Raw genomic sequence first — 15346 nt, forward strand, 5'->3', positions numbered from 1 at the left:
TTCACATGTTTGGAATCCCATAACTAAGCCACCGAGAGGGACGCAGTGGTCCAGTTTCAGAACTCTTATCAGCCTTTCCTCTTTTGGCTCTGCTCTGGTTAGCGTCCAAAGTAAACTGTTTTTGTTTTCTCTCCGTCCTCCACGTCTTTCCCTTAATGAGTCTGACAGCACCAACTCCCGCTGCTCTGAGACAGACACACTGTCACGCTGGCTGAAAAGAGCTACACGTTGGTTATGATTCACATAAATACATCATCCACGCATTTGTTCTCGCCCTCTCTCCCTCCACAATGTTATTCATGTTCGACCCCCTCTTCCCTCCCTCAGCCTGGCAGACCACTTTGTTCCTCTATAAGGACATTTTTCTAACCAGCGCCTGATTTCCCAGAGATATAAATGTGCTGCTCTCTGGATGTCCCCCCTGCTCTCCATGGTTGTGGGGAAAATATTTATGTCGAACATGGTGTTGCTGCTGAGTTTTGCGCTCCCAGTCACGGATGACACCGGGGGAAGAAATCCAGCAGAGGGGCCACTCTTTCCATTTCATTAATAGCAGACTCAGTTTGCGCTCAGCTGATGATTTGCACAAAGCATCTAGGGATAAGAAACGCTTTGAGCAAGAGGTTAACTTTGGGAGAAAACAACTCAAGTAGCCCAATCATGCGGGCAGATTGTAACCACGTTATTTTTGGACTGACATTACCATAAATGTGTTTCTGTCCTCCCACAAACGATGACTTATGATGAAGAGCCTTTTTTTTTCTTTTTTGCCAAGGAACAGATTTTCAGGCCATCTTTAAAGATTAAGTCGAAAGAGGAGGACAGCAGATGATAAACGTGTATGAAGTAAAGCTCTTTAACTCATCAGTCCACGTTAGTGTCACGGAGAGCAAACAGAAGGAATAAGAAGCTGCTTCGGCCCCCAGTCCGTCCTTTGAGTTCATCAGCTAATCTTTCTTGATAAGTTAGAAAGCAACTTGCTTAAATCTTTTTTTATATATACATTTGCACATGTGTTTACTTCCGTGAGAGGCTTTGCATGTTGCTGCACCAACATCTGGTTTGACTGCACAGGAAATCTCGAGAACGGTTGCACTATTGCAGTTAGGAAATGCCTCAACACCTCACCAGTGTGGTTCATCTCGTAAAGAGACAGTGACAGTCCATGTGATTACAACACAGGTCTTTAGAAACAGCTGTTCCTGCTGTCTTGATAGCAAACTATTACAGTAGCCTAATTCTTCCCTCAAATAAAATAGCCTGCAGGTTCGTAACCATCATATCTGCTGACAAAGTTTTTGGTGTTTTTTTTTTATGTGTCTCGATAAACATGAGAACGTAGCCCACTATATATATATGTATATATATACATATATATATATATATATATATATATATATATATATATATATATATATACATGTATATATATATATATATATATATATATATATATATATATATATATATATATATATATATATATATATATATATATATCAGTTAAAGTACAAGATGCTACTAAATTGTTATTTTATCCAAGCTCAGAAATATCTCAAGGTTACAATACTGACGTGGATGACTGAATCATTACAGGATGTCTGATTTGAACTGGCACAGTTACTATTATAAACCCAAACTCTGTCGCTCGAACCGCTCATTAAGCAGTAAATAATAAGCCTGTGCACATGTTGTGGAGGAAATTATGTTTGTCACCACCAGTAATGAGGACAGACCACAGTGTGACATGTGTCTCAAAATGTTAGCTTCAAAATATCAGCTCAATCAACAGCCGATCCAATTACGATGCCACTTGGAGGCTACACATGCAGAGCACAAAGAGAAGATTTCTTCTCGGCTTTACTCAGCTGCTGCACAGTAGATCCATGATGCAGTAACCTGTTCCTTTAGTTTTTTCTCAGTGATGTCAGTATTCTATTATTTAAAACTTTTTTAATCCACTTTTAAATGCACAATTTTACCTCTTTCTATGGTTTTATTGCTTCTTTTTGTATTTTGTTCTCATTCTATTATTATATAAATAGTACTATTATTAATAATAATATTAATAATAATAATAACATTTTATTATATAAACTATTCATTGTATTGCGCAGTAGTTTCTAAACCTGGTGTTGGTTTTGTCAATCGCTTGCAAAGCACTTTGAATTGCACTTTGATTGATTTGATGCAATGTGCTGTATGAATAAAGTTTGATTGATTGAGGGCCTGCAGAAAAGAGTCTGGGAACCACTGAGATATACCATCACATTATAATCCATCTGATGATTATATTCTGTATTTTCAAACTAAAACCTGCACGCGAATTAGTGACTTAAGTTGTTCAATAAATGTAGTGAAGAAAAAAGAAGAATATTTGTCTCTGCGCCGTTGTGCAGCAGAGGTATTGTGTAGCAGAGTACAAGTAACTCATGATGTAAGTGTAGCTTACTTGGTTACTTTCCGCCATTGTAAGTACAATTATGTGCAAACAACTGCTCGGCCAAACATTTGCCGAGTCCCAATCGTGTAGTCTCGGCCCCCCCTGCAGCCCCCCTTCGTATTATTGAAAGGGGCGGTCTGGAAAGAGTTTAAGCAGATCCTGCGGTGTTTTGTGTGCGTGTGTGTGCGCGCGCGCGAGTGTGTGTGTGTGTGTGTGAGAGAGAGAGAGAGAGAGAGAGAGAGAGAGAGAGGACCACTTCTTGATGCACAAGTGTTCTTACCGTTATTGTTGTCACATCGTGCGGGGCCAGCACAACCGTCAGAACGCCTTTTTTTTTGCGGGAATAAAGGCGCAACACAGACACATCCAGCAGACATGGGAAAGGTGGAAGGAGGAATGAAATGCGTGAAATACCTTTTGTTCGTCTTCAACTTTATATTCTGGGTAAGTGCACGCTCGCTGTTGTGCTGTGTGTGCGTGTGTGGATGAGGCGTGCGTAAATGAACGCAGAGCAAGTGCAGCAGCGCGGACTCCTCACTCAACACAGCTGACTTTTTACACCCACGTGTTTATTTTAGGAACGACGCCGGGAATGTTTGCGCATTTTGGCTTCCATCCTCCTCCCGAGGGTGTCCTTTGTGCTTTATTTGTTAGTGGCCCGTCCGGCGTGGCTCGACTGTGCGTGGCGCGGAAAGGGTGACTGCCTGCTGGTCTTTTAGGTTTGGCTCACCAGGCTCAAATCAGATTTTCCACAGAGGAAAAAGCCCGCCCCCCTCCCAATTTTTCCCGGGGAAGCGTGTTTTTAAGACTGAATGAAAAGACAGAGATTGAGGGACAAGCATGGAAAACTAACTCAGCAGTTGGCTCACGCACAGCTTCATTAACAGACGCTGCCGAGCTGATTGATAAAGTTACACCCACTGGTCCCCCTCCGCTGCTGCACCCTGTGAATTCTTCCAAAGCGGCCCTTCAGGAGGGGAGACAAGAGAGTCACTTTAAAACACACTGTCAGGTGCATGTGAAAGGTGTGTGTGTGTGTGTGTGTGTGTGTGTCCTGCGCACATAATTTGCACATGTGACCACTTTGTCAACTCCAATCAGAGAGCTTGCTACAAATCAAGTGTACAAGAAGATTGTGAATGATCTTTGTGGGTGTGTGTGTGTGTGTGCTAGCGTTCCCCCTCCTCAGAGGGGACGCTCCTTTGTGTGTGTGTGTGTGTGTGAGAGAGAGAGAGAGAGAGAGATTTTCCAACAAGCATCTGTGGAGTGGATCAGGCGCTGAGTGCACCGTGAATGGATCCATTGTGACAGCGGGACAATAGCATAACTTCAGTCTGCTGCTCCTGCCGGAGCACTGAGCGCTGTAGCTCCACCGGTCCCACCATTAAGTTGTCCTATCTCCACTTCCCCACATCCTGCATGGGTGTGGCTGATGCTGAAATCTCCCTTTTGATTTCATTGTGCAGAGAGGTGGTGAAGATGAGAGGGAGAAAAAAAGGGGATGGGCGATGTGGGCAGACACAGGAAAACACAGAGAGGAAGTCAGGATAGGAGAGAAAAGGGTCATTGGGAGATTGAGAGGGATATTCGTGTGCATGTGCACGTGCTCGCTTGGCGAAAGAGGGACAGTTGGCCTGAACTTGACCCAGATAAAGACAGAAAATAGATCAGTATCAGGATAGCGGGATAGTCTGTGTGTGTCTGTGTGATTTGCTCCTCTGATTTGTTCTGAACAGTTTTGCACATTCCCCCGGGCTGCGGACAAACAGTGACGACACTCTGCTCATCATCACAGCATCACAAACACCCTGGGCCTGCAAGAAGTCACTGTTGATGGTGGAGTGAGAGATGATGAGATGAGTGTGTGTGTGTGTGTGTGTGTGTGTGTGTGTGTGTGTGTGTGTGTGTGTGTGATGAAAGCGGGTGGAGGAGGGGCAGATATGTTTCTCTTTAACACCCCCCTCCTCCCCTCCCCACATGAACTCAGAGCAGTGTCCCCGAGTGTTGTCAGCAGACGAAAAGCTGTGAGACACACTGACACTCACTCGCTTCGAACACAAAGATGTTTTCACCTGTATATGAAGAGTGTCACACACGGCCTCGTCTGACAAATCACGGCCATCAATCAGTTCTTACAAAGTGGCTCTGTGTTTATAAACCTCCCTTGACTTTCACGTCACAGCATCATGATGTAGTGAGATTCCTGCGCGTCTCCGTCCCCGAACTGTCGTTAATACAATGCAGGCCAGGCTCTTGTTTATATTACACTGATAGCTTCAAATGCAACAGCCGCAGCAGAACATCAATACCTTTCGGGCTCGTCAGGCCTGTGTTTGTGTGCCATAGTTCACTGACTGCCCTATTTAGTCAAAAATTAAGCCCGTGAGGTAAACAGCGCGGGCCAAACGCGGCTCGATGTGTGAGAAAGATGCGGCGCAAAGCGTGTTTTCCCACATTTGTCCTTCTAGTGTTCTTCCTCCTCATCAAAAACAACTGATTTCCAGTTGGATTCCTTTTGGCTTAATGATTAATTTGGTTAGTTAATTTAAAAAAAAACACAGTTGGTTTAATGGTTACCTGTGCAACAGAAAATGTCTCTTTTTTGCCCTCCTGAAAGCCCCTCATTTGAAAAAGGCCCCACCAGTGTTTCTGTTTGTTATCTCCGTTGCTTAAATTGTTTCAGATTCTACGGAAATATTAAATGTATCTCCACGAAAAACAAAAGATTCAGTAAGTAACCAACCGGATCCAAAGTATATTTCTGCCACCCACGGATGTGTTGCAACTTCATATGTAATTCAGTCCAGTTTCTCTATTTTATGTCGTGACCACGCTGTGCTCATTGTCTGCTTTGGTTTAGGCACAAAAACACTCGGTCAGGGGGTTTAGGAAAAGATCTTGTTTTGGCTCAAAGCGCCTGTTCTGGTTGTCCCGAGGTCTCTTCAAAAACACCAAGTCTGTGGCCACAAACACAGTTGGAGATGTCCCAACCCTCTCGTCAGAAATATCTGTCTTTTTTGTCTGCAAACAAACACGGCTGGAAATTCGTCTGAGGTTTCCCTAAAAATACCCTATAGTTTCACGCTTATAAATGCTGAACTGCAGTCACTGGCATGAACATGCGACGTAGGACTGTAGGATCAGCAGATTGCAGAAATGTTATCTGCTGCTGTGGTTGGCAGGCGGCCTTCACCATCTATGTTTGTCAGAAAAAGTCGCCTTTAAATGTTTCTGGCTCTTAATCTGCGTCATGTGGTCCTGATTTCATCATTGAATAATCTGAAATAAACGAATTTAATCAGTACATTTTAGAAACGTGTTTAAAGCGATAAGGTGAGATCAGATCGTCTGAAGAAAGGATTAACGGTCTGGTCTTTCCGATGTAAGAACAAGAAGAAACGGTGACAATAATTGTCAGGATTATTTTTCCCATTTTGCCCGCAGCTGTTATTTTGAAGAGCCGGCCAACATCTGAATGCTGAATTTCAAAATCAATATTGACAGTAAGCATTGCTCCGGCCCTACAAACACACTAGCCCGCATGTGTTGTTGATGTGCGCCACCAAACGCTCCCCCACCCTCGCCCTGTGGCAGCGTACAATGGGATTCGCTCCACCCATAATTATCTCAGCCCTATTTACACTTTCCTTCTGCCCATCATTTTTAATATGTGCCTGCATCTGTTTTCCCAAACACATGCCAGACAGAGGGCCACGTCTGAGCAGCTTGAATCACTCACCGATCACCGCGGGGTTCAAAAGGAGCAGTTTACAGTTGTTTTGCTTGCATACTTTTTGTTTTAATTTACACTAAGACTTTTTCCTTAAAAGAAGAAAGTGCATAATGCCACAGACTGTCTCTGACCAAGACCACAGCCCTGTGTCGGCTCAGCTCTCCGCTCTCATGGAAATTCCCCCTCACAAAAACACTATTTAACTGCGCCGTTAAAGAGTCGGCCTTCACACTGTAAAGGAGCCTCAATAAAGCTTTGACAGAGGGATTTCCATCCCCGTCAAAAATATCCACAATCTGTCCTCAGAGGTGCGGCCCGTCTCACTTCCAATTCAGAGACTTATACAGGACATGGATCTGAGTTTCAACCCGACATCATGCCGATTCTGTCGTCTGAGGGAGGGGGAAAGATGACCGCTCTTCTAACAACTTACTCTCCCTTCCCCTTTTCATTCTCTCTTTCATTGTGTCTCCCTCCTATTGTGCGCCAAAGCGTATAGTCGCAGCGAGACACTGGGTCTTTGTCCTTTGGGTTGAGGTTGGGCGGGTGCAGGGGAGGAGGGGGATACATGGAGATAAGTCAGATGGGCAGGCGGTAGGGTAGATTTGGGAGGTTAGAGGGGCTGTGAGAAGGGAGGGGTGTGTCTGGTGTGAGACTGGGCGATGATGGCAGACTAAGTGGTGGGGGGTGAAGCGAGGAGGCATGTAAGCAGTGGGGTTAATGGGACCTGTGGGATAGTCTGGCTCATGAGTGCCGTAGTGTAGTTAGCACGTCAGCCACTGACTGTGGTGTTGATTGTGCCCCCCCCCCCCCCGTGCTAATATGGAAGCTTTCAGCGTGGTATGCGTCTGGTTTTGAAAAGGCTCTTTAAATGTAGCCGTAATAGTAATGAGGTTTGGCTGAGCTCTTTGCAGTCGTGAAGCAACCACCTGCTCCTCCATACAGCAACAACACAATACGGCCCGGGACGACCCGCCGGCGGCAGTCTGCACCTCGCACCTCCAACAACAGCATCGCACCATCGGTTGTTCCCGCAAATACCAGCGTTAAACAGATCCAGAGCCCCTCTCCTTCTCTAATCCAGCCTCGTTCAGTAAGTCGACATTTCACCGGCCCTCTCTTCGCGGTGCTTTATGGCTTTGGACCTGCTAATCCCCGAAACCCCACAAGCTCAGCTGTCCCATACATCACCACACATGACACTAAATCCTCCGTTTGGGAGGAAGCCGGCTTCCCAACACCTGTCCTTTTCTGATGCTTTACAACTGAGCCCTTGGCTTCACTTCAGACCAAACGGTGTAAAATTTAACCTGTGGATATGGAGCGGAGGAGTTTGTAGAGTCTGAGAGAACGAGGACAAGATGCAGAAGAATGAGAGAAAAGTTGCAAAGGCAGAAAGGCGGGGCAGATTTTAGTAAACAAGCGATCACAAAGTGAAGTGAAGACACGGACGTGGAGGAGTTTGTTTGTGCCATGGCAACACGGTTTGTTGCTCCGAATGAATTAACTCGGCAGAGCTCGGGGACATAGAGACAGTCACACAAACAGCCGTCTACCTAGACGCTGGGATCTAGGACAGGGAGACCACGTGATGAGCTCTGCAAACGACACTCCATTTAGACAAATCATTGTATTTCTCTGCACACAACCACACAGACACTGTGTTGTTTTGAGAGAAAGGTTTTCAGGCTGGATTATACTCAGTGGGCTCGGTGATCATTAAACCCTCTCAGTATTGATCAAATCTCCCACCACAGTCTCTCTCTTAGAAAAAACAAGGTCATTTTACCTCAAGGTTTTCAGAGCTTCTTTACGGGATAAAAGTTTTCTTCTGCCAGAGTCACTTCGCCTTAAAGCAAGAGCGCTGCAGGGATTTCAGTCGATGTATACTGATGGTGGGGGTTTTTTTGATGAAGGAAAATATGAGCAACTTGTAACCACATTTCCAAACAAACAGGAGAGCCTGTTAAAGCTCAAGGTGCCACACTGCTGCCCGCAGCCAAGAGGGTCATTTCTCCCTACTGGAGAGCCAGAAATCAAGCGAGGTGTTTCACTGTTACATAAGTTTTCTGGGGTCGAGCAAACTTAGCTGGTTCAGCACACTGGGATGATGCACTCGTGATGCAGATGGATATCAGACCCAAAATATTACATTTAACAGCTCCAGCTCTCGAAATGATGCTTCTGTTCGAAGGTTGGAGGGGCTCGGAGCAGAAACTCCACACCACTGGCTGCTTTATTTATGTGGAAAAATCACACTTCAAGCCCTCTGAAGGCCTGAAAAGCACGAACTTCCACTGATGTGCTTTAGATGAAAAGAGCATTGTGTTTGCGCTGAAATCAAAATACAGGAATCATGTCGGATCTAATGCAGGGAACGAGATAATAAGAGAAACAGGCCTCGTTATAACATAAAAGAACATTGATTTTTACACTTAGTAGTTACTGAATTTGTCTGCAACCATGTGCCATTTTAACAATTATTACATCTTTTACCAGAGGGGAGAAAAAGGAGCATGAGGGAAGACTAGTCAGTGAATACAGTTGGCATTTATTAGGGTGCGGTTGCGTGCATACACATGAGACTGTGGGCCACTTGTCTACAGAAGTCCTTTATTTGTTAGTTTTCCATGCATGTTTTTTCTTCCAAAGCTTCTTACAAGTCTTTCTGCCCTCTCTGTCTCTGCAGTTGATGGGATCCTTTGTTCTGGCGGTGGGACTGTGGCTGCGTTTCGACCCGGAAACTGTGTCCCTGCTGAACGGCGATAAGGCTCCAGACACTTTCTTTATTGGTGGGTACCACGGCACACCTCGGCCAGTCCAAACAGCAGAAGTGCACACAGTGTAGGTGTGCAACAACGCGCTGTATCTTGTTCAATACAAGGCTGTTGATAGGGCTGGGCGATACGGTCTTAAAGGAATATTTTCCCCTATTTTTAGGTTATGTTTTGATGTTTTGAAATCGCCTCAAGAGCACTAAATAAATCCTACGAAAAAAATCACATCACAATATTTTTGACCAAGTGTCTCTATAATGATACTGTGTCGATATTTTAGGGATGACGACTGGTATTTTAAAAACATAAACGTCAGTGATATGGATGGTGTGACTAAGTGAGTAAAAGCGAGTACAAAACCGAGTAGTGCAGACTGAGAAGTTCGGAAAATGTCATCACTTTACTGAAGTGCAGCCTTTAAAACTGCCCAGTGAAAAGATCTGTCGTCACCGTTGATAAGACGTTCATAACTGGTTCAAAACAGAAAGTCTATTCACCGACAACTTACGTTGATTAAACGTTCACATTAAGACCATATTTCAGTTTGATTTACAATACTGGCTTTGAACTGAGGAATTCGAATATGGTTTCTTTCAGTCAGGCTCTAAGACGACGATAAGCTCTTATTTGCACATTCAAAATGATAAAAGTTGTTTTTAAAGCAATAACTAAAAGTCTAATATGAACAGGACTCCTAATACCTGTTTAGCCACTGCATCCATGATGCCAGTGAGAGGTGAAACTTCGTATTTATTTCCTCAGCGTGTGGAGTTTGCCCCGCACGTCTTGGTGTGGAGTATAAAGCTGTAACACTCTAAAAACCTGCACATGCGCTTTAAAGCAGTAAGTGCAATGTCTTATTTCACATGAATATGTAAAACTGCTCGTGCTACAATGTCCTGGAAGCTTTTTGTTCTTGGTACACAGACTGTTTAGTTCCATATATATGTACATTTTATATGAAAGATTAGATGCGTTGAAATGACGTCTGTTTATAGACCACATTTCAACTGCTAGTGCAAAAAATTTACACAGATTTGTGTTTTGTGGTGCGATGATGTTGCAAAAATAGGTCCTAGAGGTTCAGATCAGATAAAATACGTATCACATGATGACTCCAATGTTTCTTTTTAAAATCAATTCAGCCGATTGTGATATCTCTGCAGTAGTCTGTAAAAAGTGTCATTTATCAATATAATCCAATAATACAGTATCATTTTTTAAACACACCGCACACATACATATCAAACTGTCATGTTGGTCTCATCTGTCTGTCTCAGTCAGGAAAGGGGTTGTGAAATGTGTGGGGTTTTTTTTTTTTTTTTTTTTTACATCATTCCGTACAACTGCTTCCGTCCGTGCACATACACACAGACACACACACACACTCCACAAACACACATAAAAGCCAACACATGCACAGAAATGGTGTGTAAGGGAAAAGTGTTCAGTGCTCCTCAGCAAATTATTCTTTCTGTATGTAAATACGTACGTGTGCGGTGTTGGATAGAAATCTACATTTGATTAAATGTTTTCTGAAACGCGGCCACGCTACGTTCACACCGGAGATGAGTGTGAATAACAGGAAATGACTGCAGTACATGGAGCGTTAATGCACGAGGGAAACACACTGGGCGGCTCAACACCTCTCAGTCGGCCACCCTGCCCAGATGGAAGGAAAGAAATGGAGGGAGGGTGAGAGAGTTGTTCTAGCTGTCCGTATGGAACGTGTCATATGGAAGAGGACAATTGTATAAACAGATGGGGATCCATGGCAAAGGTCTGAAGGGAAAACAGGATGGGACGTCAAATAAAAATGACAGTGCAGAATGGGAAAGAGGAGGAGGAGAAGTGTTTTACTCTGTACTTAGCAGTAAGTGTGTTACTCAGGATAATGTCAGTTATTTTAACAGTGTCCAGACTAAACTATTCCCCTCCTGATGTACGCTTCACTTCGCTTCCCTGGAGCCAGTTTAGGGCTCATAAGTGATGGCGGTCAAATGTTGCAGAGATTTACTTTCTTACAAGAGCCCATAATAACATAAATGTATTTCCTCCCTTCCTCCCTTTGTACAGTAAGAGTAAACTGAGGTTCTTTCTGGACTGGAGATGGGTGGCCTGTGTCAGGTCCTCTGAGAGCACAGTGCTACACATGGCCTTGACAGTGAGAGCTCCGTCCCCACAGACACAGCTGAGAGCGCCCGACGGTTGCTACGCCTCATTCCCAATCCCGTGGCTTTAAGCCCACGCAAACCATTTTTTTACTTGACGTATAATAGGAAAATGACAACAACTCCAGACTGAGAGCTAAAGGGAAAAGCAATGCAACATTCAGTCAAGCCAAACCAAGTAGAGCACCGGCGTGTCTTTCAGTTTGTGAGTGCAGCGGCGTCACTTGTAGCCAGTTGTTCAGCATGACAGCTGATCATTTCGAGATTTGCGAGATCACCTAAGAGGCCGTGAAGCATCCCACCCCACAAGGAATGTCACGAGGACGCCCTTTAAAAGGGAACAGTAAACGTGCATCCACTCCTGAAACAGAAGCTGACAAAGCCCCGATAACTTTGCTGACCACAAGAGTAATACAGTCTGAAATGTTAATGCCACTGTCTGAGCTTTGCTTGGCAATCTACAGTAGAGGACTTGTTAGTCCTACATTTCTAGATCTGTACCGCCCCCTGCTGGTGGTTCTGTAAATTAGAATCGACAGATGAAATAGCTAGAAAAGATTTAACGTGTTAGAGTGAGGAATCGATCGACAGAAGTGAAGTGACATTTTGGGCTTTTTAGGACACTTTATGTTGATGAATGAAAATACAGGGTATTTTACTTGTTATTGTTCTTGAATAAAGGTCTTTTTTACCTGCCTTTTTTGATAGTTTACTGACTATTTGTCTCTGTTCCCTCAGGTGTATATATCCTGATTGGAGCTGGCAGTCTGGTGATGCTGGTTGGTTTCTTTGGCTGCTGTGGAGCTGTTAGAGAATCTCAGTGCCTGCTGGGTTCAGTGAGTACAAATGCACGTACAGAAATGCTCATAATGTTTTCCAGTAGTTGGAAAAGTACATACATACGTACATATTTTTCACAAGTACCGTACATTTTCCAGTTCTTCGCCTGTCTGCTGATCATCTTCGGTGCTGAGGTGGCAGCGGGGGTGTTTGGATTCCTAAACAAAGACAAGGTACATTTATTATTTTACAGCTTGAGTAGCACAACGAGTGCGGTAACTTCCATTGGCAACGCGTCATTGATTTTTCCTCTCGTAAACAGATTATCGAAGACGTTCAGAACTTCTATGGAACAACATACAATGAAAACAATAACAGCACACTGATCATGTCATACCAGAGAGTGGTAAGTAAAAAAAAAAAAAGTGTTCTTTGTGAAGAAAAAGTGCACATCAATTTCAAAGCGCAAAACTATTTGCAGCATGCTCCCGATTCTTTAAAGTGTTTGTTTTTTCCGTTTTTCAGCTGAACTGTTGTGGAACCATAGCCAGCCCCTGCCCCGATGCCAATCCAAACACCAGGGTAAGATCTATCCCTGGCTCCTGACTCAGGACAAAAAAAAAAAATCAATTCTGCCTCTTTGTTGTCTAATGAATAGTGTACGAATCACCAGTGCTCTTTGTCCCGCAGGACTGTGAGACAGGCATCAAGGACTTCTTCAACAGCAAACTCTACATCATCGGGTACGTGGGCATCGGCATCGCTGGAGTCATGGTGAGTTAGGCTTTCAGAAGAACTGAAAACAATGCATTCTTTTTTTGGCAGAGAGAATGTTTTTTTTTTTTTTTTAATTAAAAGTCTGTTTTCCTCTCAACAGATCATTGGGATGATCTTCAGTATGGTGCTCTGTTGTGCTATCCGAAACAGCAGGGAGGTCATCTAAGCTGGATCCCCGACCTCCACCTCCCCCATCCCAGAAAGACTGTATAGCCTTCAGATCAAATGTCAACCTCTGTCCATCTTCCACCCAGGGACCACGGAAATACCAATACTTCCTTTCCACTATGGTGCTCGCCCGGCTCCCCTGACCCAATATTCCACTATTTTTTCTTTTCTACATTTATTTACTGTCACAAGTTGCAAACATTCTGATAAGACTTAGACCCTTCACATATCCAGTGGGAACAGTATAAATTCTGCTGCTGACCTGACAATCTGTCAAATAGTTTTTCCACATGGCCATTTGGTAACCAGTACAAATTTGAACCCGCATATTGTCGCAGACGTGTCAAAGCTTTTTTCACACAGCCTTGACACTGACCCCTCGGCTGTGGGAAACTGAGAGAGCATTCTGAGGCGAAAGCAGCTGAGTTTGCTAATCGCATGAGCACGCAGACACACGAGCGCAGCAATGTTGTGTTACACGAGACCGCAGCCTTAAAAAAAAAAAAAGGTTGGAGGAATCTCATAGGGAACCCTGATTGGTGTAAACAAGAGTGGGGTGTCAGGAGAGGGAATGGTCAGCGAATGTTTCGAGCATGCATTCACCATGCAAAGCGCTCTTCCCTTACACAAGTCTGTACTGAACTGAACAATCCACAGCGAGAAAAATCTGCTGTCATCTTAAAAGGAACAGTTCAACATTTAGGGGAATACGCTCATTCCCTTCCTTTGCCAAGGGTCCAATCAATAAAATTTAACTCTCTGGAGAAAGACGGCTGATTGTTGAGTCTCACCCACAGCTCATCTGATACTGACATTATGGGTTGGCAATCGACCAACTGAAGTTGTCAGCTTTTTAAGATCTGGGGATGACACACTATAATCAACTATATTTGTCCAGAAAGTTATATTTGGTTGCTTTAAATCAAAATACTGAGAGGCCTCTCATGTCTGTATGGTAAATATGAAGCTACAGGCAGAAAACAGTGGCTTTAGCGTAGCATAAGGACTTAGTCAGATGTTTTACATGTTTCTGGTATTTATGCTGAGCTAAGTAGCCCCAAGGGGAAAAGAGCCTCGTCTGTTACATAGACCTGGTGACAAAAATACCACTTTTCTACAATTTCTTTGTAATGTATACGCTCACTTACGTAACAGTACTCCGGAGTCTCTGTTGACTGTATGTCAAGAACATCTTGCGTACATGTTTACAGGCTAAAAATACACCAGCCGGTCGACTGAGAATATAGGCACTGGGGCCGTAAATTTTAGCTGTCAGAGCCGGCTCTTTGATCCCTTCCATCTTCCGTTTTTTTCCCCTCCGTGCCTTAAAAGTACAAACAACAAAACCAGGACTATCCCTCTCAAGACATGCCCAACCTGGAACCACTTCCATTTATCCAGGGTAAATCAGGCCACTGTTAATTCCGTAGAGTGTATTAAGTGTCAGGACTCCGGTATGTAAATATGTGTGAGTTTTCTCCTAGTTGTACATTATTTTGTGGCTGACGTGATGCTTATTAACATGCCATGTGTAGACAGAGGCTTGCCGTAGTTGTACAGTGTTGTAGTCACGACGGCGTTTGCAGTAGTCAAAGCGAATCCACACAACTATAAAAGAGCGTCTTAACGTGCCTTTCTTTGATAATGAGCTATTTTTCAACAACAGGCTGTCCTATCCTGAACGTAGCAGAAGGTCGTAGCACACGTGTACATATGTTTGTAGAGTTGGACTGCAAATAATTGACGAGTAGCACATATGGTTTTGACTCGCCATCTCGGTTTGGTGTAAAGTGTCACAGTCGACTGTGTCGCTGTGTAAAAACAGCTGAAGTGGTGAAAGCAACAGTTTCCCTGCCAAGTATTTCGAAACCCTCTTGTTACTAAAAAAAAAAGAAATCTGTTCTGCGGACATTATCTCGTATGTCCGAATGGTCAAGATATGCTGAATAGAGGCTTTACTCTTTTTTACATGTCGGTGTAATGAGACACATGCGACAAGGAAATTGTGCCGCTTCAGGCTGATGGGATGCCACTGTGATGGGTGAGGTGACACGGCGGAGTCAGACTGTCTCTTCAGAGGCTCTGGTGAGTTAAAAACAGGATGAACTGGGAACAGTGTAGCACAACTCAACCCACAGAAAGCCGCCGCTGCGTTCCTCGGTTATATTTGTTTGAGCAAATCTGGTGATGTGAAGACACTCTGTACACAGTCGAGCCTTTCGTAGTTGATTGTGTGTTAATTTATTTTAATACCATTCCAGGCTTCTCAGGAAGATAGGTGTGAAGTTTAATAAAGCTTTGAAAGTTTTATGCAGTTTCCTGTCGTATGTCGTATTTCATCATGTTTTGACATCATTAGTTCATAGTTATTTCCTGTTACTGAAAGCTGACACACACACACAAGGCCCCTGTCTAATCACTGTCTATACATAAACTGAGGTGTTTATCTTAGCACAGTTTGACAGATAAATAAATTAAACCTGCCAACAGTCAGTGA

The 15346-nt window shown here is 43.8% G+C and overlaps 1 protein-coding gene across 1 annotated transcript; it reads left to right on the forward strand.

Moving 5' to 3' along the window:
• The first annotated feature begins 2655 nt into the window (after positions 1–2655).
• LOC115585388 (CD9 antigen-like) lies at positions 2656–15159 on the forward strand. The gene is made up of 8 exons (XM_030423719.1): positions 2656–2887; positions 8866–8968; positions 11863–11960; positions 12063–12137; positions 12227–12310; positions 12430–12486; positions 12595–12678; positions 12782–15159. The coding sequence occupies exons 1-8, from the start codon at positions 2819–2821 to the stop codon at positions 12845–12847; spliced, it is 636 nt and encodes a 211-aa protein (XP_030279579.1). The 5' UTR covers positions 2656–2818; the 3' UTR covers positions 12848–15159.
• Positions 15160–15346: the final 187 nt, after the last annotated feature.

This window comes from Sparus aurata, chromosome 7, assembly GCF_900880675.1.
Source record: "Sparus aurata chromosome 7, fSpaAur1.1, whole genome shotgun sequence".
Classification (NCBI taxonomy): Eukaryota; Metazoa; Chordata; class Actinopteri; order Spariformes; family Sparidae; genus Sparus; species Sparus aurata.

Bases quoted from the DNA above. Each gene is read 5' to 3' on its own strand.
- LOC115585388 (XM_030423719.1), top strand. From the start codon at position 2,819: ATGGGAAAGGTGGAAGGAGGAATGAAATGCGTGAAATACCTTTTGTTC. The intron at 12,138-12,226 runs GTACATTTATTA...TCTCGTAAACAG, and splicing joins GATTCCTAAACAAAGACAAG to ATTATCGAAGACGTTCAGAA. The intron at 12,487-12,594 runs GTAAGATCTATC...TTTGTCCCGCAG, and splicing joins ATGCCAATCCAAACACCAGG to GACTGTGAGACAGGCATCAA.